Source organism: Trichoplusia ni, chromosome 8 (assembly GCF_003590095.1).
Source record: "Trichoplusia ni isolate ovarian cell line Hi5 chromosome 8, tn1, whole genome shotgun sequence".
In the NCBI taxonomy this organism is placed as follows: domain Eukaryota; kingdom Metazoa; phylum Arthropoda; class Insecta; order Lepidoptera; family Noctuidae; genus Trichoplusia; species Trichoplusia ni.
In genome coordinates this window covers 3531508-3557108 of record NC_039485.1, presented here as the reverse complement: position 1 = coordinate 3557108, position 25601 = coordinate 3531508, and the positions used below count along the sequence as shown (strand labels likewise).

The following is a 25601-nucleotide window of genomic DNA, read 5'->3' as shown; positions in this document are numbered from 1 at the left end:
GAACTGTTTATAATCCTCTCAAATAAGTAAACGACATTTTAAAACCGAAACCACTTGAACACACGATTTGGACTTGAAAAAAACCGGTTTTTTTATTATTATCCACCAACAAATTCACCACCGCAACAAGTATTGCGGTCTTTATCTTTATTTTATCTTCTTTATTTCAAGTTGATATTATGGCGGCGACTGGCAGACAAACAGAAAACGGAGCATCAGTAATTTGCTTCAGGACCCCTAATAGCAAAAATTACATCTTCATAAATATATAAATTGTTAAAAGCTTCCTTTACTCAACAATGGATTCTAAAGAACGCATTACAGGGCAGAACTTATATCGAACATTTAATATAGACACGTAATACCGTTGGCGATGTATTTTTACACTTCACACACTCACGCACTAAAAGCTTTTTTAGTCTATAACGTTCTTAGGCAATACTACAGTATTTCACATTCAAACATGTGTAATCATTTGACTTTTATATGACTCGCCCATCCTAAAAAATCCATTTTAAATATCTTTGGTGTTGAATAAAACAGTGGCCCCAAAAACAACATTGAGACGAGATACGTTTTGTTAACTCCCGGACTATGTTTGAAATGAAAATATTCAGAGGGTCGAGCTTGGCAATAGGGTATTTGACTAAAAAAATCTAGTTTGTACGTCAGGTAGGTTACAAAAATATTTGTATAAGTAGATATTTTTGTAAAACGCATCAAAATTGGTGATGGTGGTTTATGGGAGCTAATGTTACTTGTCGGTAAAAAGTGTAGTGACTAGTGACTTCACACGATATCTTTGGACACGGTAGTGCCCCCGCCAAGACGAGCCCAGTGAAGCGCACGGGCACTACCTACCTTTTCTCGAAGCGCTTCGTCGTTTTTTTTTAATTTCAATATACTGTTTCATCTTAATAGTTCACGCGTTAAAAGTTTTTTGTTCTTTTAGTCCAATAGCCAATTCATGTTGAGCCAGTGTTGGCTTGGACGCTTAATTGGGTCCAACGTTTGATGTTTGCCTCGTACGGCGTTTCGCTAATACTAGTACGAGTAACTGAATATTCATTAACACATCTAGTTCATAAGCTTTATACTGTTTGCTTAATTGAAAGTGGATACTTCAGAATATGGCTTTGTTTCAATAATTTATGGTTGAAGCACTTATCAGGATTATAACTTGCAAACATCAACAGTTTTCTTTAAAAATAAATACCTTTGCTCCCAAAATGAACTCTAAAAAATACCCATCCAACATACTTTGTATTGTACGAGGAGGATGTGATCAATCATGTTTAATTTAGTTTCGGTAGCTCATCAGGCATTCCGGACGGTTCTTCCAAAAACCGGGAATCACATCACGAGTTACAAACAAACGGTACACCGGTATTGTATTTGTGTACTTTTCACGTACGTTACTGGCAAAACCAAAATCGTGTAGCCTGGTTCTGGGTACCTGTACTATAGACGTTTTATGTAGCGCTTTTACTGTTGTATAAGAGAGATGCCACTGCGCGCTGTATATGCCAGCTCTTTTCCACTCTAGAAAGTGTTCGTCTAATAGTATGCTGTAGCTTGTAAACTTTTAGTGACTGGTCGAATGCCGACATGATAGAACGAAGAATGAAAATAAGCAATACTTTTTTTTGTAATCGGCCTTTTCCAATTTCTGCCTTTTTTGTATATTTTATTTACGTAGTATTTTTTTTAGGAACCGAAACGTTTATTGGTATGGTACCAATATATGAATACTAGAAAAGCTATAGCTGTTGTGCCGATATTTCGATGCATATGGCAATGTGCGTTTTCATATCTGCTAGAATTAAATACGCCTTGAAATAAAGCAAACTTGTTATCGCTGTATATTTAAAACAACAGTACACACAGTGTAAGGCGCCATCTCGCTCCTACAATGGCTGCATAGTGTGCGGTATCACGTACTCATTCTCAAGTCTTGTAATAGGCACAAAACAAGTTTCATTTATATTTCAAAAAGTTTTTTATTAATAAACCTTTTTCCAACAAAAACCTCTTTACTTGATAAGTATTATTGCTAACTTATAAACAAAAAGACACTTACGCGTACAATCAGCTTTCAGTTCCAGTCCTGTGAACAAATGAAATTCATTTTAATAATGAGGGAAACGGATACTAAGTTAGTCATGTGTAACAAAATATAATAATGAGCCAACGCAAAAGTAATTATTGAAAAACATTTTTAGTCCAGTGAAGTCAGTCGTCCTTGCGTTCAAGAAGAATAACTCCATATTAAAGCATTAAGAGAGTTGTTTTTAAAAAGAGATCATTAAACGGTGCACTTGCATTGTTATCGAGATTGCAAGACTAGTTTAGGACCCAACCGGAGTCATTCTTCGGGGCCGCGACACGATTTTTCAAAAGTGTAAGATCTGTTTCAAGTAAAAAGAAGTCAAATAAAATAAATTTATTCGCCTCTTACACTTTTCATATAGTTGTTACTCAATATTTGGGCCATTTCCTAGAACTGTTTAAAAAAATAGCCATTACATGTTTCAAAATACATATGTTAAAGTCAAAATTATTTCAACCCTCCCAAAGTTTCTCTTATGACTGTTTTCAATGAAGTGCAAAACTTTTCGTGGACACATAAATTTGTCAACGAATTTAAACTGAAACAAAACTAGGACTAAGCTATAGATAGGAAAATCTAGCTTTAAAAGCGAAAACAGCACTTTTTGACTACATAAATATTTTCAATTGAGGTGTTTTCCCCAATATGAAACATGTTGTTATTGAACACTTATTGAACTGATTAAAAATAAAATAAAAAAAACTTGTGCGGTATAAAACAATAAAAGATAAAAAAGCGGTTTGCTTTAATAATTATGGACAGACTATCCAAAAAATGTGGCCTACTCCTACCACGAAACATGATCCATATGCTACGCATTTATATAACACTAAAACTACAAATGCGAAAGTATGTGAATATGTGTGTATATTTGTTACCGGCGCGGCGCACACTTAAACTGCTGAACCATTTTCGGTATTTGGTAGGAAGGTAACTGTTACCGTGTCCTAACATCTAGATTAAAGAAGAGTTCTGTTCTGGCAACTATGATCTATATCCAAGCGAAACCGTTCGCACAAATAATAATAGCTAGTATAACATACCTAAGCAAAACCGCACTCACTTAAAAAACCCCATTAAGAATAACCACATAAAAAATGAAAGATTAACCCATAAAGTTCACATGTAGAACAAATCTGGCCAGTTGTTTGTGTAAATCTCCGGGACGTCTCGAATCCCACAACGAATTTATGTAATCAGGAACAATAATACGAGCTACAATAAAAGTACGTCATTCGTACATTGAACAGAGAGGAAAAAGGAAGTGGTATGGGCTACAAGCAAATGTCACTATTGGGATGATGATGGGTTCTTTTAGGTTTATTGTCCATTTAAGGGAAACAGAGGAAAATTTAGAAATCAAACAGATTTCATGTAAAGTAAGCATTAAAGGCAACGATTGGGTTGCATGATTAAAGAAGATATAGTGAGTAATCCTGTTGATAGTTCTCTGTTTCGCCCTCTTTGGATCCATTTTAGGCATCCAAAGTCGTACACAAAAAAATACAAAATCGAACACGAAACCACGGGCACGATACTTTTTCATTATGAGTTTAGGGAAAATGATTCCAGTCTACGGCAGTTAAGTGGCAGTTGAAGCATTTCTCCCTAACTATTATGTTCCGTGTTCATATCCCTCAGTTTGCTGAGCATGTACTCTAACACAGCAGTTTTAACCGGCAGTAAAAACGCTGTCGGCTTGTGTCCTCATGTATTAAGATATATTTGTTGAGTTACTGAGCTTCGTGACTTCTTGAAAAATGTATTGTTTTTCTATTATCTTTTCTCAGACTTTTTTATAATCATGTTATTTTTATTAATAAAACAAAACCAGCGCCATGAAATTTAATTTTTGCGTCCCAGATTATTTTCATTAATAAAACGACTCCAGAAATTTAATTCTTGCGTCCCGGAACACAAACATTCAAGTCACATGCACAAAGACGGGAATTGAAACTGCGACTCGTCGTGCTGGTTCATATGGCGTGGTTACCTCTACCACCCGGCTATTCGTGCAGTCAATCGGTTATAGCTCTTTATTTTGTTAAAACCTAACATCATTTTTCACCATAAATATGTGACATAAAAGATCAACTTCCGTCAACACTTGTAAACAGTATCTTCACATCAAATAAACAAAATTGCTTAACAAGTTTCCAGTCGGAAAACATTAATTAGGACAGTTAATGCAACTAGTGTAAGTGGCTCATTACAAAGTGAGTCGGACTTATTGCTCTTCAAGGCATATTTGTTCATTCCGTTTTAATTAGAACATGTTAACTGGAATCGTAGGGACCTTGGAATGTTCATCGATTACGTACTTACTGAATAATTCAGGGCTCGAGAGAATAACGGTACAGTTTGTTCGCGTAAATGAAAACATTCGTTTCCCTGAGTATAAGTTGGGTCTGTGCGGATTGAGTTACAATGAAGTGGTGGTTACTTGATTAATAGTAACAGTAGTTAAGCCCTTTCTGGCTCGGGAATGTTTATTTCATGAGTAATATGCATGTGTTTATTTACAACATTTTAACCAAATCTGATTTAAAAGTGATTGACGTACAGCTGAATATGATATCTGCTTAAATAGAGATCAATTTGATGACTAAAGAAATTTTAAAAAATATATATTAGAAAGCCTTATATATAAATATATAAGGCTTTCGTCTCTGTAAACCGTTGCAGCATTTAATATATTTTTTTGCGTATTTAAGTTATTATTTGTGAACAATATAAAACAAACAATCACCATCCTTAAGATGATCCTTCTATGGTCTAGAAACTACACAAAAGGCTATCATTAGATTTCCTTTGATAAGATTAGATGATTCTCACTCGTTTTTCTTTAACATCACACAACAATCCAAGTATTTCACTTCTCAGAATGTTTCTTTCACAAATTTCACCAGAATTCAACATTATCCTTAATCACATACAAAGAAAGGTCAACGATTACTTGAAAATGATTTTAATACGAAATATACAAACAAGGAAGAAGTACTGAAAAACGATATGAAAGACATTGTCTTTCATATCTAATGACAAATTGAGAGAGGACTCAAACCTACCAATTCTTAAAGTAATATTATTTCAACGGTCAGAAAGAGATAGCGATACAAGGTGTAGAGCGCCATCTCTCTCCCACAGCAAGATGACTATAAAACGTGGTTATAGGCCCTATAGGGACAAATATAACAAGTCGTAATCGTAAAAAGTTCTTAAGATATTTAATGGTTATGGCTCGTTTATTTAAGGGCCATTTTATAGGACTACCGTTGATATTGTTACAAAACAAATGATAAAAGTAAAAGATTTTGATTGGTTGACAAATCATTCTCGTAATATCGTACAGTCAGTACAATAGGTTTAAGTATCAAATATAATGATTATATATATTATTATAGATTTGTGGGGAACAGAGGAAAAGCAATTGTTACGCCGGATTCTAATTTCAAGGCGGCAGAAATAAAAATTCCGATATATATTTATAATGTTGCGAAGGCTGTAACCGTGTGTAGCATAACCGAGTATATTCAAAATAAGGCGAATATTGAAGTTACCATGGAAAAAATGAATATGACAGTTGCAAAAGATTATGATTCATACAAAATATTTATACCTAGAAATAAATTGGACATTTTTATGGAACATGATTTTTGGCCGGAGGGTATAGCTTTTCGTCGTTTTGTAGATTTTAAATGGCGAACAAATGGCAGACATAACAAATTGAATTTAAACTTAAATAATCATAATGAATGTAGCCAAGTTAATTAGTTTTAATTGTAAAGGAGTGAGCCGCTCGAAAGAATGTGTCAGGCGAATTTGTAACTCAGCGGATGTCATAGCCTTGCAAGAGACTTGGCTCCTACCGCATGATATCCCTTGCTTGGGTAGTATAGACGACAGTTTTGCATACACCGGCAAGTCAGCAGTGGATACTTCGGCCGGTATACTGAGAGGCAGGCCATATGGGGGTGTGGCTTTACTTTGGAAGAAGGACGTGTTCCCAATAGCCACAGTCATCGAGTGTACCAGTGTGCGTTTATGTGCGGTGAAATTAGGCATAAATAATCGCTCTTTACTAGTATTTTCTGTATACATGCCTACAAACTCTATTGATAATTTATTAGAATTCACCGAAACTTTGTGCGAAATTAATGCAATTATCGAAAACAACAGTGTAGAGTCAGTGTACATGTTGGGGGACTTTAATGCCCACCCGGGTGAGCTATTTTATAATGAACTAAGTAGTTTTTGCATTGAACAGAGGTGGTCATGCGCGGATATAGAACTATTGCCACCAGAGTCGTATACGTTTGTCAGCGACGCGCACGGTTCGCGAAGATGGCTCGACCACTGCGTGCTGACGAGTGCCGCGCGGCTCTCTGTGTTAAATATTTCAATTTTGTATGATATTTATTGGTCAGACCATTACCCTGTCCTTATGGAGTGCAATTTAGATTTAGTTAAAGCCAAAGTTGTTTCAATTAGTTATAGTAAAAACAAGGTTATATGGGGAGACAGGGACAGTAGTCAAATTAAGAAATATATTAATATATGTAACTCACAGCTTAAGTTTATTGATTTTCCTGAGCAATGTAGTGAATGTGCAGATAGATTTTGTGATAACGTTAACCATAGAGTAATATTAGATAAAATGTACAATGATTTAGTTACAGTATTGACAGAAGCTTCAAAAGCGAGTAAACAATGTTGTAAAATACACAAGCGTAAAAAGTATGTCACAGGATGGAACAAACATGTCAGAGATAGTCACGTTATTGCCAGGCGTTGTTACATAGATTGGTTAGCTAGTGGGAAACCGACTTCGGGAGAAAAATATAATGATATGTGTAATTCTAGAATTATATTTAAACAGAAATTAAAATGGTGTCAAAATAATGAACAACAGATTAAAATGGATAAAATTGCAGATCAACATAACAAGAAAGATTTTAAAAATTTTTGGAAGAATACAAATAGCTTAAATCCGAAGCCTGGCCATCCCGTGAGTGTTTCTGGCATTCATGAACCAACTGAAATAGCTGAAGCGTTTCGTCTTCAGTTAAAGATAGACTCCTTGTCTCCTACAGACACTCACAAGGACGTAAAGAGATGTAAAAGTGCGGAGTCGGATGTCGCTGTCAGGTTCACTAATAAGCAGGTGAAGAATGTTATCCGAGGTATGGTCAAAGGCAAGTCACCAGGTCATGATGGTCTAAGTATAGAACATCTAAAGTACGCAGGAGCTCATTTACCGCGGATTTTAACAATGTTTTTTAATCTCTGTATTAGCCATTCATACCTACCAGATCGGTTAATGCATACAGTTGTAATTCCCATAATTAAAAACAGGAGTGGAGATGCCTCGGATATATCAAATTACAGGCCGATATCTTTAGCCACAATAGTGGCCAAAGTATTGGACAGTCTGCTTGACCAGCACTTGAATAAACATATCAACCTCCACGACCAACAATTTGGCTTCCGGACAGGTTTGTCAACAGAGAGTGCTATCATGTGCCTCAAGGAGACTGTTCAGTACTACGTGACCAGAAAGACGCCGGTGTATGCTTGCTTTTTGGACCTGTCAAGGGCGTTCGACCTCGTTTCTTACAGAAAGTTATGGGAAAAGTTGGAAGATGAAACGTCTTGTAACCAGGAGGTTGTGTCCTTATTGAAACATTGGTACAACAATCAGACTAATGTAGTGAAATGGGCTGGGGCGTCATCAGCAGTGTACAGGTTGAATTGTGGAGTGAGACAGGGTGGCCTGACCTCACCCAGACTCTTCAACCTGTATATGAACGGACTTATTGGTGAGCTCAACAGTACCGGCGTCGGATGTCACATAGACGGTGTTTGTGTTAACAACATAAGCTACGCAGACGACATGGTACTGTTGAGCCCTTCAATGGCAGCGTTAAAAAAGTTAGTTAGAATATGTGAAGTGTATGCGGAGGCTCATGGACTGAAATACAATTCGAGAAAGAGTGAGATTATGATATTTAAGGCTAGCAACAAAAGTTATGCAACAGTTCCTGTCACCTTAAGTGGTAGCGAGTTGAAGCAAGTCTCGAATTTCAAGTATCTCGGTCACTGGGTCTCCGAGGACTTGAAGGATGATAAAGACTTGGAGAGGGAACGTAGGGCGCTGGCGGTCAGAAGCAATATGTTGGCCCGCAGGTTTCGGCGATGCAGTGATTCGGTAAAAGTGACTTTGTTTAAAGCCTATTGCCAGTCATTGTATACGTGTTCTCTGTGGGTAAACTATACGCGGATGACGTATAACGCCCTGCGTGTACAATACAACAATACATTTAGGACGCTGCTCAGGTTGCCGCGGTTCTGCAGTGCCTCGGGCATGTTTGCTGACGCGCACACTGATGGTTTTAATGCCATCATCAGAAAACGCAGTGCTTCACTTCTTCACCGAGTGCGGACTAGCACCAATAGCGTCCTAAACGTATTGACTGATAGGTGGGACTCTCAGTTGCTAAGACACTGGTTAAGCCTTCACACTGTGTTGTAATTTGTATTTTATTTTATTTCTTTGATGTTTTGTGTTACCTACTTTTTATATGGACCTGGTCTGAAATAAAGATTTATTATTATTATTATTATTATTATATTGATGGCTCTATGATGGTAAAACTTAAGTTTCTGCCGAGTGTTATTGGGTACCTGTTTCAACTAACTATTTTTACAAGAAGCAAAGCGTATCTTAAAACATTTTATTAATCGCATATTGTTCCTTCTACTGTTCAAAGAAGTACATTGATGATTGAAAAGTATACGTATCATAAATGCGAACGTGTATTCGTTGCTGACTTCGATTAAATTTTTAGTCTATATACTAATATATATAACTGAAGAATTTGTTTGTTTGTTTGTTTGAACGCGCTAATCTCAGGAACTACTGGTTCAAATTGAAAAAATATTTTTGTGTTGAATAAACCTTGTATCGAGGAAGGTTTTAGGCTATATACCATTACGCTGCGACTAATAGGAGTGACGATAGAACGGAAAATGCGAAAAAAAAAACAGGGCATATATAAATCATAACTTATAACTTCTATCCACACGGACGAAGTCGCGGGCAACAGCTAGTTTTCAGATATCATACACCTTGGATTAACACACACAGGCTACTTTTATTCCACTTTATTAGGTCATACGTTGCAGCTATATCCTACATCCAGGCAGAAGGAGTCGCAAGCAACAACTAGTCAAATTATACATATGCAATGTACAAATATGATATGATTAAGTTACATTACTATTGAATACAAATCTTTAACAGAAACTAAAAACGTATACTTATTTAAAGAGATTAAGTCACGTAAGCTTTGCATGAACTTAATAACAATATAATATTCAGAACTTGTTATTTTAGAATATTAATGTAATCCATTAAGTTTTGAACTTTGCGTTGACTTCAAAAATAATTTCACTACATCTTAATCTCATATTATGTTTGAGAAAGTTTCTTAGATTGTCTAGTACTTTCATATTTGAGATAAGTTAAATTTAAATTTTGATGTTGTACATTAAGAACAAGTAGGTATACAGGGACAGTGAACTTACAGCATAAATCATTAAGGGAGATATTATAAGTGAACTAAAATTTTTAACCCAATTACATAAAATAACGTCCATATTTTTCTACCCAGTTATCAGAATGGTTCAGACTTTCAAGCTTTTAACTCCCCTTAACCAGAGTTAAACGTATCTTTTGAAAAGCGAAAAGACTCGTTATGACATAGATGGTGACCCATCCATGGACCGACCCTATCAAGCGTAGCTTAACCTGTGATCGATCAACCTCCACAGTTGTAACTTAGCCACGAGCCAATCCCTCTCACTCATTCAAAACTCACTTTTACCTCGAAAAGGCACATAAACAAATCAGTATTAGATGTCAATGATACACAAAAGCCTCTTACACATCCAAAACAAACACGCATAAACAGTAGTAGGTATTAGAATTAAGTCCTGGTATCAAAATGGAAACTGTTCAATAGATACCAGTTTCACACCTTCACGTAATCGATTTGTCGAAGTTCAACGTAAACCCATTACAAACTTTGGATAATAACTACCGGTATTCCTGGTTGCATCCCTGTCACTACATAGTTGTGTATGTATCCAATCTTGCCTTTACACTAGGCAATAGGCGTTTTGGAGAACATGTAACCATTTGGAATACTACGAGTACCTTTTTTTTGGTAATGCGGGGGAATCCTCTTGAACAGTTGGACACCCACTCCCTCGGGGGAGGAAATGGGTAGTGTCAGACATTTTACTGACTAAACCTGAAATTTTAATGTCGTTCTACGTCTTCCGCGTTTTTGTGTCGGTGTATGGCAATGTGTTGCAATCCTTCATACACACTTGGAATACTACTTACTTAAGGAGACATTAAAAAAATCCCAGACAGTATACACTACTCTTTGAACTTATAAATGGCTCGAACGATTTTTGTCACTTATGTCTAAGAACATCGCAGGTTTGAGATGGGAAATGACATAAAAAACGTAATTCTTTATAATGAGTAATACGGCGAAGGACACTCAAATAAGACTCAATAGTAGACAATTAAGGACGTTTAACTTATGCTAAACGCTTTGTCTTTCCTAACCTTAACTATTGTTTACCAAAATCTGAGCCAAACTCCAACTCATAATCACTGCTTTCCTTTCAAACTTTCCAAACAGAAACTTCTAAAATTTTAGAAGCGTCTCTTGACTTAAGTATAATTAGCCGTTTAATTACTTTAAGTTTAGTATCGAATATCACTTTGTAATTAAAATAAAACATAATTTACACGTGCGAGAAATATATGAATACGCTGCCACCATGCTCAAAGGGAATTCTTCGATATCCATACTAATATATAAATGCGATAGTATCTTTATCTATCTGGCTTAAACTACTAAACCGATTATAATGGCATTTGGTACAAAGATAGTCCAGAGCCTGAGAAAGGACCTGGGCTTCAAAATGGTCAGGGGGGAGAAGGGTTCAACATTTATATGAAAGGTTTTTTGGAATGGCCTACGGCTTTGAAATTTAGTTTAAGTAATGTTTCTTAAAATAATGAAATAAGTGCACAGCGGCTTTTGTATATTTTTAAGGGAGAATAATTGGAGGTAGTCAAAGCTATATTTCATCCCGAAATTCCCACGGAAACGGGAACCACCACTCGCTGCTGAAGAGCGGCATCACTCTTCCACGTCCACCAAAAGATTTCTTTAAAAAGCGGCGATAGGTCACTGCTATCAATTCTGGCAATTATTGCAATACTTTTGATTCTTTGCGTCGTTTAAATGAGGCTTAAATGTGAGTTGACCTCAAACTTTATTACTTGTTGACATAAGCTCTCTTAATCGCTCCTTAAAAACGGCACTTAAAATTAAAGTACAAGTTTCAACCTTATACATTTGTAGTAAGGAAGTTGTTGTTTGACATAATTAATTTAGTTGAATTTTACTTTAAATGTTAAGTATTGTGACCTCAAAGTTTTAATTGGATCAAGGTAGCTGAAGAAAACTGTGCTTGTTTGGCGATGTTAATACATAATAGTACTATCAGTATTTTATCAGTACCTACTTGGCTAATGTTAATCAGGTAGTCTAAAGAGGTACAAGTAGATACTATTTTTAACATTCCATAACTTTCCATAAAAAAGAAACACATTCAGAAACTAACCTAGAACTCAGAACAAGCATTCGTGGAACGCAATTCTTTGTCTTACGAGGAGATAACACACCACACATCGCGCAGAGTGGGTTTGGCGTGTCGAAATAAACCATTCAGTTACCTATATGTGCATAATATTTGTATTTATACTAAAAACATGTTTATCCAATTATTTCCAGATACAGTCCACCCTGGGGTTCATCTAAAAAACATTCTGTATCACTTCAAATTCAATCAAAACAATTTTCAAACGGTGACGCGTACTTTTAATTACATTTTGAACATATTTACTCACTGATAAAATGAACGTACCGTCGACATTTTTATCCTAACATTCTTTTGATCATTTCACCCTTCATGAAAAAGTAACATAAAAATGTTGAACTTTTATAATTGAAACAGCTGTGAATTTGTCGGACCTCGCTCCGTCCTCTACCCACACAGCCAATCACCAATTAAAAACGTTTTAGTAATTTAACGATGTTTTTCAGGTATCCTACTCGAATTTAATGGAAATCGAACTATTTTTAAATCGACTATCAAGAGATTCGATGAAATCCTGGCAATTTTTAGACAGCTTCGAAAATAGATTACAAAATTTATAAACAAAGTGCTCTTTAAAAGCAACAACTATAGGAACGTTGTTTTGCAAAGTTTGAATACGGCAATTGAAAACAAAATGGCGTGATTTTTGTCTATACATACATGAACGAATAAAATACAGGCATATACAAATGGGTGCCTTTAACAAACATTTTAGGCCTAAAACGAGCAAAGACTAACCAAAAGAACATTTTGGAAAACGCTACGGTAGTACACGAATGATGTATCTCTCAAAATAAAAAAATAAAGCAACAATTCACCCTTTGACATGTAGGAACACAATTCTAAGCATTTGTCATTGCCCTGATAAAATATTGGGAAAGCTCAAACGCTGGCGAAAAGCCAACATGCTAGCGAATCCCGCGGTCTCACTCGCTTTTTCCATTTATCGGCAGGTGTTTAATCCGCTTAAACGTTGTATGCCAATGATGGAATCCAATAAGATTAATTTGTGTAGATTGTAATGAAAATGAGAATATTATGGATTGGACGGGGTTTTTCATGATGGAGGACCTTTTTGGAAAAAACATAACGCTTAGCATTTTTTACAAGTAATTTATACATGAATACAATAATTGAATAGATAAGAAAAAAAGTGCAAGAAGGTTTTAGTCAAAGCATTGTGATATGTAAAATCTAAAATTTCTTGCTTTTGTTTTTTTATAAACTCAAGGCATAATTGTTATCTGAAATGTGTTGCTAAATATAAGAATGTATTAATATATTTACTAAGACCTACATTTCGTTTAATGGAATATTATAATAACGAAGAATGTAGGAAGAAGAAGACAAAAAATAATATTGCCAAACACAGCTTTTGATTAAAATTCCTTTCCTTGTTGCTTTATGGCAAAACAATCTGTGTATTGTCTCGTAAAAATAAAAACATAACCTCAAAATTGATAAAACACGATGACTGGTACGACAATGGCTGGAGGTTTTATATGATATCAATACTGCACCTGTTTTTTGAAGGCCTGTTTTTGACCATCGCAATTTAAAGGTTTTTTTTTTATTTGCTAGGAAATAAATAATGAGGTTGCCTTGTCCATAACATTTCCAGTATCCATAACATATTGAAGAGTATTTTAATAGATTCTCATACATCTGACTAAAATTCTCCAAGGAATCTTTCATTCACTTCAAATGGCTTGAATAGATTTTCTTGAACAATCGCTTGAGCACTCGAACCATTACGCTGAAATGGGTCCGCGGCAATAACGAGATAATTAAGGTTACGCTGCACTTGCCATGGTTAGTCTGAGTATAGGTGACTATTGAAATCAATGAGACCACCTTGTATCTCGAAAAGCAAAATAAGCCGGTAAGGTGGTCGCCTGTCTGTTGTTCGTTGATCTTTGTCACTTATTAAATCAGAACAATTTTGACAACCAGCTAAATACAGTAAACAATGTTATCCAGTCGTGTTGTGAAAATCAGTCTTTATATAGACCGGCATTGAGTTTTTCACATACGAAAAATCACGAAGATTTTTTATCCCGATATTTGAATGAAAGCAGCGAGGCACTACAAGTTTATCGTAAAAAGAAAATGTTGCTCTTATCAAACTATTTTCCACGAACTATTTCTCCGCAAATATAGTACCTACAGATGATCGTATTACAAACTTGTTCATCATTTGAGCTAAACTATATCAATTACTAAGAGCCGAAGTCAGAATAACAAGTTAGGTGTAGTATTAATTTATTGTTGAACAACTAAGTATCATAGCCTAACAATCGCGTGGGAATAAGCTGTTTATGTGCCAGTACTAGGATACCAAAGTAGAAACGTTACGTCTGTGGAAGCGAGATGGCGAGCTAGAATGACAATAGCAGCCTCTCTCTTCAACAACAGCGATAGAGTATTTTAAGTGTTGATAGTAGCGGCCGCCCACATGTCCACGTTTCTCTTTAAAACTTTCTTGTCTTAACAGACAACGTTATAAATGATCGAAAGTTAAGAGGACACATTTAATATAAGAAGCCTTAAAACCTAGACATGTTGTTCCTTATTAAATATATCTCAAAACGAATGAAAGGAGTGACTAAAACTATGTCTGTGAGAAGATTTTGATATATAACTCCTTTGCCCTAAAAATGTTTTAATAAAATTCAGTCATTAATCGAATCGGTCTAGAGGTATAACCGTTGGACTACCAAGCCAAAGATGAATTATTGAGTAATTATCACTAGATATTATTATTATTGTTGCAAAATGTTGCAACATGGTTAGAAACAAAAGTGCAGGGATAGCTGAGTGGTTGAGGTCACCACGTCAAATCTACTTAACATGACGTATCACGGATTCGACCCCGCGTAGGACAAGCCTTTGTGAGATCCATGAATGCTTATTCTGAGACTAAGTGTCTTTGTGCACGTAATTTGAATGTGAATCCCGGCTATACAAGGATTAAGTTCCTTACTGCGGGAGTAGTTTTATTTTAAACAATAAAAAACAAAACCATCATACGTTAGTTTGTGTATGTGTGTGTGTAACGATACCATCGCTTGTGTTGTATGAGTTATCTTCACGAGTCGCCATATGAGCCGACAATGCTTCCCAATTAATTGCTAACGATCGGAACTCATTACTCGGAACCCAATACTTTGCTGTCTTATCTTAATGGGAACTTTTGATATGAATTCCTTTAGTTGTTATATGCTGGTTGTAATAGAATTTGCTATCTGATTTCAATTATCTTATGCTTGGAGGACGTTGATAAATAATATTGAAAAAAAAAATGTTACCTTCCTTAAGTAAGTACACTTAAGGAAGAGTCATTAAGATAAATTGTTTTATAGCGAAGTTCGCGATGAAATAGTCGTGGTAAGAAAATGCTTGTAGATAGGCTTTGCACATTTAAAAATTAAGAGCGTCTCTGCATCATGCAAAGAATGCCCCGTAAGTTACTAATTAAAGGTTTCAGGGTTATGTTGAATTTCAATAAATTGTCCATTACAAATCGGACAGATAAATAAAACCTAAATAGCTAAACCAAAAACTAAAGTAGGCACGCGAAACAACAAATAGCAAATCTACAAAACAATATTATCTCAGTAACACAAAACTCAGATTAGCGACGCCCTTAGACCAAAAGGTCTGAGAAAAACCAGACGCTAGACCAATCAATATTTATCTAACATTCTTTGAAGTGGCTAGCGTCTGTTGATAATTGCCAACATACTTGTATAACCAAGCCCACAATACCCCAGAACGCATCACTAAAATCAACCTTATTGCTTAAAGGATAGAGTTGCTGTTATTTAAATTATTTAGACATGTGCGTTAGGTAGTACTTGCCAACGTACTTGTACAGATAACCACACAATGGGTCTAAACGCATCACAATCCTCAACCTTATGCGTTAGAATATAAAATCGCAGATTCTCGGTTATTAAAGCTTTGTGCTCGGGTGTACGCATCTGGTATACATTAGTTGACCTTAGACCTAAGTTCGTTTGACATGTTAGGATAAATTCGCTGTCTTTATTGTGATTTGTGTGATGCAATTGGGTTATAGTGTATTAAGAGCAATTGAATATTGTAGTTCAGTTATAAATATTGACTACAGTGTGTGTGATTTTTAATATAAATACTCTGCTACATCACGGTGGGAAATTTCGAAATACAGTTAATACAAAAAATATTAAAAGTATAAATATTGTCAAAAAATAACGATTCCTATAAAATGTAAGAGTATTCTAGAGAGGATTACTAAAAAATCAGAAAAATTTAATCATACACGAATAATAACATTTTCATATTAAGGTCGAATGTAGATAAATATGTATTTATAGGTCAAGATTTACATGACCTTAAATCTTTTAAGTAAAAACAAACATGAGATTTCCTTGCAAAGATAAATCCCAGGTATAGAATCCTAACTTTACTTAATAAAACATTAAACAAAAGAAAACAAAAGGAACCAGCCAGAAGATTGAGCGAGTCGATTTGTGCAATAAATTATGAAGGATAAGTCGTGGTACAGGGAAAACGAAAAATAAATTATTCTCAAAGAAATATTATGTGGAGCTGCCTCATAACGTATTCCATTAAGAATTAACAATGGCTAACCAAGTCCCTTTTTTGGTTTAGCTCGGAAGATGGATATGTTACTTTGGACTAGACAGAAAATAATTGATTCATGTATGAGTTGGTCTCGCGGCTCTGGTTCGAGATCTGTACAAATGGGCTTAAGAAAAAACAATTAGCACCAAATATTAGTCTCCTATCCAATTTACGAGCACGTGTTTTTGTGTTATTTTTATTATTCGTTAATATCGCGGCAACGCAAATGCATCAAGTGTGAAAATGTCGACTGCCTAGCCTACCGCTTCATGAGATAAAACCTGGTGACCGAGGACGGGTCTTTTAACCCTTTGAGTACGGAAACCTAACAATCACTTAGGCCGGTTCTGCAGCTGTTCAGGAGATGAAGTTGTACGGACCGCCCCAGATCAGACATATACGAGAGGCGATAGCACATTGTTTCACAGCGCAGCCATGGTCCGTTTGCAACCCGCTACGGATTGAAACCGTATAGTATTAAGGTGCCTGCATCGTACAGTATCATCTTTACAGATCACTAACAGCGTTGCCCCTTTCTTTTGTACGGCTCTGTACCCAAAGGTGACAATATACTCAAATTTCTGAGGCTCTACTGTACATCCATTCTGGTACTGACCAGAACCACCGTGTCAGGTCTCCTGCGTTTGACTGTTGCGGTGTTTCTAGTGTAGTCATCCGTTCCAGCTTCTAGGATACAACTCGTACGATCTGGGACAGCAGTAAAAATAACGTCTTTTGCTTTTTGCTTGTACGCAAATATGGGGCTCCGATTTTTCCATGTAAGTGTTTAGTAGGTATGGTACATGTTTCGGTGAATTTCAAAGCTTGCTGAATCGCTGATAGCTATTCACAAGTCTAATCATTTGCAGATCATTATGTAATAAAAGTACATCAATACAATGCCGCGCTAGACAATAATCGTAGCATTGAGATAACAGACATGAGCGGAAAGCGATGTTAAAATGTATCGACATTCCTCTCAATTGTACGTGGGTTAAAAGGGACAGATTACACATCGAGTTGTCATAATAGGCAAGTTCCAAGCAAAACTTCTCTACAAAGCCGTGGAAAAGTAAATTTGTTAGTTGATATCTCTTGCTGCCCTTTTCTCATATCATTTTAGTGAAAGATAATATTTTGATATATGAGCAGTTTGTGTTGAACGGCATAAACGCCATTAATATTTTCAGACTATTATCAAATTACATTGTTTTATTTTTCTGTTTTTATAAAACTGCAGTTTCCTTTGGTAGTGCCGTTTTTCCTATATTTATCTGATTCCATTTTAAGTTACACCGAAAATTCCCGTTACATCAGGATTTAGATTAAATATTAAATCTAGTTACAAAGATCAAAAATAATAGAAGAGTGCTTGCCATGAGATATGTACATAAAACATTTAAGTAGGAGAAATAATAATTGTACCCTCAATATAATTCACAATAAACAAAACACGATGTATGGATATAAGACAATGCTTGTAGAGAATATGTCTACAATATCACAGTTTTATATTCTGAATTCTTGCTTGCTAAGTCCATTATTGGAATTCATTTAATACTCAAGATTCTCGCAGAATGCTCTCTGAAATAAACAACATTTTACTACGCGGTCTTTAATGTTCAGCTTTACAATTGAGGTTTCTTTTCGCTTTTCTTTTAACTTTTAATTACATTCACATAAAGTCTAGAATAAAACATTCTTACTGACTTTTATAACAGATATTTTCTCCAATATTAGGATAAAACTCGTACCAAACATTTTTTTATATGATAAAATGTACCAAAGACCAGTTATCACAAAAATTGGTCCTTGCATACGAACAACTGTGGAAGTAAGCATATCTTAAAATAGAGAAAGAGAAACAAATTAAATCACAAGTGCCTACATTTGCACCAAGTAAATACAAGATTCAGTCTTAAAATAATAGCAAATGGTAATGTTGCTTCAATTAAAATAATTTAGTTTCATGAAATTTCTGCCTAGAGAACGTTGAAATAAATTTGTTTAAAGCGAATTCTGTGTTACTGTATTAATAATATGAGAACATAATAATTGTGAATTTTATACGAAAATTTAATTAAATCTGACTTAAACGTTTCGCTTTGAATTTGTTTGAAGCTTTGTATTACCGTTATTTATGCATGATAAGATTATTGAAATGAAACTACTTTTACGGATTTTATCGCGGTTTAATTTTAGATTTTAGTTCCCGACGTTTCGAAACCTTTGCAGGTATCATGGTCACGGGCAGACGTTTCGAAACCTAGTAGTTTCATTTCAATGTCTAACATTCGCGTAAACCTAAGAAACCACTATCATAAGATTAATCGAATTGTGGAAACCTCTTCATTTAGCACATTATTTGTGTTTATAGGTACTGGTCGACCAAACATTGAAAATTACATAACAAAAACAATATTACTGTTTATAAATTTTTCATTTACGATGTACAAAATACGACAGAAATTTATACATATAATCTTGGCAAGTCTTTTGATACGTCAAAAAAGCAGATTAACTGCAATTACATTGTGTGCATTACTGTACCAATTGTTTTGTAAAAGGAAAAAATACTGCAATATGTACCAGATGAAATAAATTAGTTGTCCTTTGCCTTGAGTACAAAAGGACAAAGATTTTTCGATCGCTAGGTTTATCAATGTAGTATGAATGTAAAGCAATAACCCGTTGCTTTGAGATGCCGATGCACGATACCTCGTCCCCTATCATCTTACAAACATTTGTAAATACTCTATGTTGCATATTTCTGAGCTTTTGACCCTTTCTGTAGACAGTAACTTAATATTCCAATTTCTGACTGTATTCTCGAGCATTGAACTTTTTAAATTGTATTTGGAATGAAATGAGAAGTAAAATTATATGAAAATGCAAGTTGGTATTGTATTTTTTAGTCAAATTGGTTGTGGAGATCTGATAGACAACCGTTTGATGTTTCCATGAATATACAGATACTTTTTATAAACATGTACATATTTTACGCTTAACATTTTTCATAAAACATACTAAGTATTAAACATTTTTTAAAATAAAGTTTATATCGAGTCAAGTTGCGAACGTAAAGATTTTCCTTCAAAATATACGGCCAAAAGGTCGAATAACTCCGACAAAGACCAAAAGGTTTTCGCAACTGACTTTTTAATCCTTAAAAACCTTTAAAATAATAAAGTGAAATAACATTTCTATAACTTTCTACAACTACAATTTCAATGAAAATAAAGTTTTTCTAGTTTAATCCTTATCCGATATAAATTCTGTGAAGCTATCGTAAAGAAAATAATTCGAGTTTTTGGTAGTTTTTTTTTTTTCGTTTTAATATAAGAACAATAGAACGTTCAGCATTCTGACGGCTTCAGTTTTTTAGGTGGTGTGAATGACACTTGCTTCTAAAGATTCCAATTATATTTTCGAACAAAGAAAATTCTACGAACATTTGTAAGTCAGGATATAAAATATACGACTAAATTATATTACGTTTCATACTTTTTGACGTTTACTTTGGGATAACATAAAAATGTTTCTCAGAAAATAGATTTTGGATTTTAATAATTTCATCCCTAGAACTTAAATACTCTGCGTTGACATATTTACACAAAATAAGTATTCTAATACCAACATTATGAAAGAAACATAATTATATACAAATTATATGATAATTGTGTCGAAGTCTTCCAGATCTCTGTGCAGATTTGAATGCACGAAGGTATGTTTGATCCCGAACGCAAATCAATGTGTCTTTTTCAAAATTTCGTAATATACTTTCTTTAATAATTCTTAGACACCATTAAAAACAGTGAATGAAAACATCGTGAGGAAACTTGGATTCCAAATGTATTAATCTGGAATCGCCAAATGAGGCCTGGAAATGAATGAAAGAGGCCTGTGCCTAGAATTAGGTCATGTATTGGGTATATAAATTATACAGCGTTTTTTTTTTCTTCTTTGATTTTTTGCACGATTATCTTATATATTTCTTGATCAACACTAGAACAGTGTCATGTGAAAAGTTTCTTATTTACTAAGTCAAGTAGGTACACAACATATCAAATTAAACCTCTTTTACACGAAAAACTTCTTGCAGTTTAACAATTTTTTCTTTGTGAATCAAGAGGAAATCTTTAGCGGTTATTTCGCCAGCGCTAACTTTTTGCTGAATCTTATTTCATTTTCTCTAAGAGGATTGTTATTTTCAACTTTTACTGCGTCGTTTTATGTTACTTTAATATTTTGTTTTAAAGTGTATTTGATATTAAATATATAGCGTTTATTATAGGCCGGGAATATTTATGTAGTTTCTGTAGAATTAAATAAACAGAAATAACGATTCAATAGACCATTCTTAAAAACATTTTCAATCGAATTTGGTCTGTAGATGATTTCAAATTTGAACGGATTTCCTCAGTCAGTAATTTCATTTTTATTTAGTCACATGTACAAAAAACCTAGACAAGCATTAATGGATCACACAAAGGCTTCCGCTACACGGGAATTCGAGACCTAGGTATACCACTCAGCTATCAATTTTCAAAAACGGTACGTAGCTCAATAGTTATTAGACTTCAGCTACGAATCTCTTCTTTCCCCTAACAATGGAAAAATGACACCTGAGGGCAAAACTATGACCGAAATCTTTCCTATATACGTCCGATTTAAAGTTTCGGAAGTTCACTGCCTCTCATCTGCATTATTGCCTTCACTTTTATTTGCATGAACTTGTATTTGAATTATTTCCTATTCACGACTGCTCCTAAGTAAACATGGATTCTTTACCATGTTTTGGACGTCATTCCTCCTATTCAAACTGTCATAAACGAAATTCAACTTTATTTTTAGGGTTTTAAAAGCTATTTTCGATTGGGAAATTTTCTTTTAAAAGACCCATTAAAATCTGGTCCATGGCGGTTGCCTTTAAAAGAGGTTTGTAAATAGAGACTTGTCAAAGATATCGCTAGTTTCTGTTCTAAGCGTATAGTGGTCAACTCTACCGAATTACGTTGCTATATTACTATTTACTTACTGTGAAGAGATTGAGTGTCCAAATAGAGACAAACTGGATCAATAGCTAAGGTACGTGATGTATGAAACTGTGTGTTTGTATTATGAGACTAGAGTTTTGTGTGTATAGTCAACAGCAAAAGCATATTATGATTCAAATCAGTAATTTTGTTTTAATGAACGGAGTTTACGTCAGGTTCATAATATAATTTTGAATAGACCAAAAGGCCAACATCTTACAAAGGCAATTCTAAATCTGAAATCGTTAAGTAAGATGAATGTTCAATTTTAGCCTTACCCATTGTCGATTTAGACACATTTCTCAAAATAAATCCTAACATTGGAAAACGTTTTTGCGCCAAATTCCAGATCCCTATTCAAAACACATTGACAACACAATAATCAAAACGTGGAGTATATCTCCATCAATTCATTATTTAACAACCCAACCAATACTGCGTTTTTGTAATACACAAATATTGCTGTTGTGAAAACGGGATGGCACTATTATATCAAAATAGAGCCGTCTCGCTTCCACGCCAACAATCCCGCTACAAGAGCTGATAATAAATACGCTGGTCCCAATAAACTCAGTTTATTTACAGTACCAATAACGTGTTTTATAGTCACTATTTATTTGGCCGAAACAAATTTATTGTCTGTAATACCATCCCCACTTATCAAACGAGAGTAATCGTCTGACGTCACGGTACACGTTATTAGAAAATGCCGACTGGAAATCTGATACTTTAATGATGAACTTGATATCTTGGTGATAAAATTGCCTTTTGAATTCTCGAGTAAAGTTGATAAGAATAGATTGGAGTGTATGGGAATAAGGGGTTACTAATATTTCCATGCATATGGTTTTGAGAGCCATAAAATTAATCGATCATAAAAATTAAGAGCAGCTGATATGTTAAACGAAAGTTTTTTCTTGAAACATTTTACGTCTAACTTAACATGTAATAATATTATTTCGATGAAAATAATAGAACATCCTGAAAATAATTTGGTCGTCCGATTCAAATGCTGATGACAATTTCTTATACATCATAAACCTGAGGGCACGGCAGTGCCCTAGCAAAGTCTCGAGCAAAAGGGTCGCGGCCGTACAATTTTTTTTTTTTATATTACACCAGATGTAAAGAGCCCTTTTATTTGTTACTAAATTTGTTTTATTGGCATATTCAAGTTTGAGCTGATTTATTTACTACTACACTGAGAGGCATCATCTATATTTTTCAGTTTGTCAACTTAGGGAAAGATATAATATAGCAAGGTCAAGTCATTGACCGATAACATTGAATTTATAATTCTATTAGATGCAAGCTATTGAACATTCCCCAAGGCAGAGGTCAGCGAACTATCAAAAGTCCGATATCCAAATTCGAGGTATTCAGAAGCTCTGAAGAATTTTTATCAAGTCTCATCGAGTTTGCTAAAAGAATATTAAGTTTTCGTTGTATTGTATGTCCAGAATATTTAGGATTTTATTTTGATCTATTTATGAGACGTATTGTGTTGTAGGCGATATAGGTTCATAAATCGAATGCCTACATATTTTGATATTACATTTTCGTTACGAATTTTTTGTTAACGTTGAAACGTTTAACGTTAAAAATGAAATCAATTTTGTGAATCGTATGTCAATATCGACTGTTTATAATATCGTACGATTGTTAATAAAATAGTAGGTTTAATGTGAGACGGTTGGGCAACTGGTGAGTTTGTTGCATCCGGACACAGAAGCAGATACCTAATAGTTAACGCGTGGAATAATAAGAATAATTATAAGTGCAATTAGATTTATTTTTTGAATGTCACGTTAGTGGGACTTTATCTGAGTACCGTATAGCAGGGGAAATCTAAACGGAATATATTAGGAGATTATCTATTGTTCCATTATTTCGTTCCACAGATGTGACGAAGCTGGTTTAGTGGACAAATCACTCAAATCAATTAACTCTACATCGACCTGCAAAAAATATTTTTTCCCGTGATATTAAAAAATGGACATAATCTCCACCGAACAAGGAATACCCTACCTTAATACTTCGAAATAAAGTCGATATTGAACTGTCTTTACAAAAACGTTACATACAATTGACTGAATGTACGTCTTCGCGTAGTTTATTGCTAACATCGAGTTGTATTTCCTTACTGTAAGTATAAAGATTCCTCAGACATTGGCATTGCTCCATAATCCATAAACCGACGCGACCAAGTTGCCCTTCGTTTGATTCAACTATAACAAAAACACAGGGTTACTGTTTTATTTTAGGTTCTGTACATCGGGAAAGCACAAGTCGAACCATCCTAATCGGCTTATCCTAATGAATAAGGTGCGCAAAATCTTGGTAAATAAGTAATTATGGATCCGTAAAAGTGTGAAATTGTATTAAGTAAATGACAATTTACATAAATATTTCAACTTAAACAAATAAAATAATGTAGCTGAAATCACGAAAAAATAAACAATTGAAAAATAAAGATACAAATAAAATACCCAGAAAAATATATCGATTGAATTCTAAAAGTACAAAAAGAAAAAAAAATAACAAGCTTTGCGTAAACAAAAATACCAGCCAAAAAAACTGCAGAACCCTCTAACACCCAGATCATTAAAACAGGATAAGGATGTCGACATGCGACGTCTGAATCGCTTGGTCAGCTCGCGTGGGGGTAAGAAATAAAAGTGTCTGAACCAACGTGATTCTTAGCTTTATTTGTTACTAGAATTGATTTTTGAGCTGCAATAGAATTCGCTTCGATAACTTGAATAATGGTTAACGTCGTTGGAGTTTTCGTTTTTGTTTCTCTTGCTTTTATAAGGTGTCAGTGTCGAACTGTTTTATTTTGCATGGATCTAGAATTTTTAGCTTCGTCTTCATTGATTTGTTTTGTTTTTGTATTGAAAAAGCTTTGATTTGAATTAGGAAGCTTTACAATTTCATTGAATCGAATTGAAGGCCCCTTTGAACCAATATCCAGTATTTATTGAATAAAGCAATATTTTATTCATATCTGAATTTTGATCATCATAAAATCTCGTAACAAAATTTATGCTATGCGGCCCTTTCAGCTGTGACTCACAACTTTGTCTTACAAAGACTCCAACAGACTGTTTGAGACAGTATTTGCCTCTGAGGAACCATATAATACCAACTTTAATTAAAGTCAAATAGAGAATTCAGATTGTTATTAAGTCTTCAAAAGGTAAAAACAGAATCCGACCATCCATATTCTGAGAGCTGTGGCGGGGAGCTATGCTCCAAATATTAGGCAATTTGTGCGGAGGTTGATTAGGTAGGAAACATTATGTTCCTGCCTGGTCATCCTATATTTTATATGTACTGTTATTTCAATGTTACTCGCACTAGATTATAAGCTGTTTGTAATACTAACATAATATGGATTACTATTGTCCGAAATAAATGAATTTGAATTGAATTTGAATAGACCTATCCGGAGTTCTTAATCATGAGCTTATGCAGAGAAAGGGTCACGCAAGAGACACTTTTTAAATTTAGGTTTTCTTCAATAGTAGGCAGGCAGGCAGTGATGGTAAGTCTTGTTTTTTTTTTTCTCTAGCCCTCTGTGTCCCACTGCTGGGCAAAGGCCAAATCCTTCCACGACTCTCTATTCTGGCCCGCATGGAACCAGTCTGCGCGGTAAGCGTTAAGGTCGTCTCGCCACCGCTTCCTAGGTCGCCCACGACGACGCCGTCCATCCGTTGGCTCCCATAGTGTGGTGACTTTGGCCCAACGATTGCTTTCCATGCGGCTAACATGACCCGCTCAATCCCATTTTAGCCTGGCAGCCTTGTACATTGAAATAATTTTCACAAAAAAAATGAAAACGATTGATTCGTTTAGTTACGTTTTTACAATAGAATAGGTACGGATATTTAACAATAGCTCCAAAAACACATCTAACTGCCTAACAAGACGCTCCTACAGAGTCCTAAAGTCCTAACACACAAGCACCCTCCATTGGACCTTACATTACTTTTTATTACAATTACAAGCGTTTCACATTACACCGGTCCTTTGAACCCAGAGATTAAACTGTGCGGCCACATAGGACCAGATAAGTG

General features: G+C 34.9%; 1 protein-coding gene across 6 annotated transcripts in view; it reads right to left on the bottom strand.

Moving 5' to 3' along the window:
- Window positions 1-25601, bottom strand: part of LOC113496652 (angiotensin-converting enzyme-like) — a 207224-nt gene that overhangs the window by 83599 nt on the left and 98024 nt on the right. For 3 of the 6 annotated variants that reach the window (XM_026875930.1, XM_026875933.1, XM_026875935.1), the window contains exon 2: window positions 2081-2107. Coding sequence is in view for 1 of the 6 variants with exons in the window: in XM_026875929.1 (XP_026731730.1) it covers window positions 2081-2107; window positions 23667-23706 (67 nt within the window). In the remaining 5 variants the exon portion in view is untranslated. Of the gene's footprint in view, window positions 1-2080; window positions 2109-23666; window positions 23722-25601 lie in introns of those variants that run through there. The other 3 variants (XM_026875932.1, XM_026875934.1, XM_026875929.1) reach the window with 2 other exon arrangements.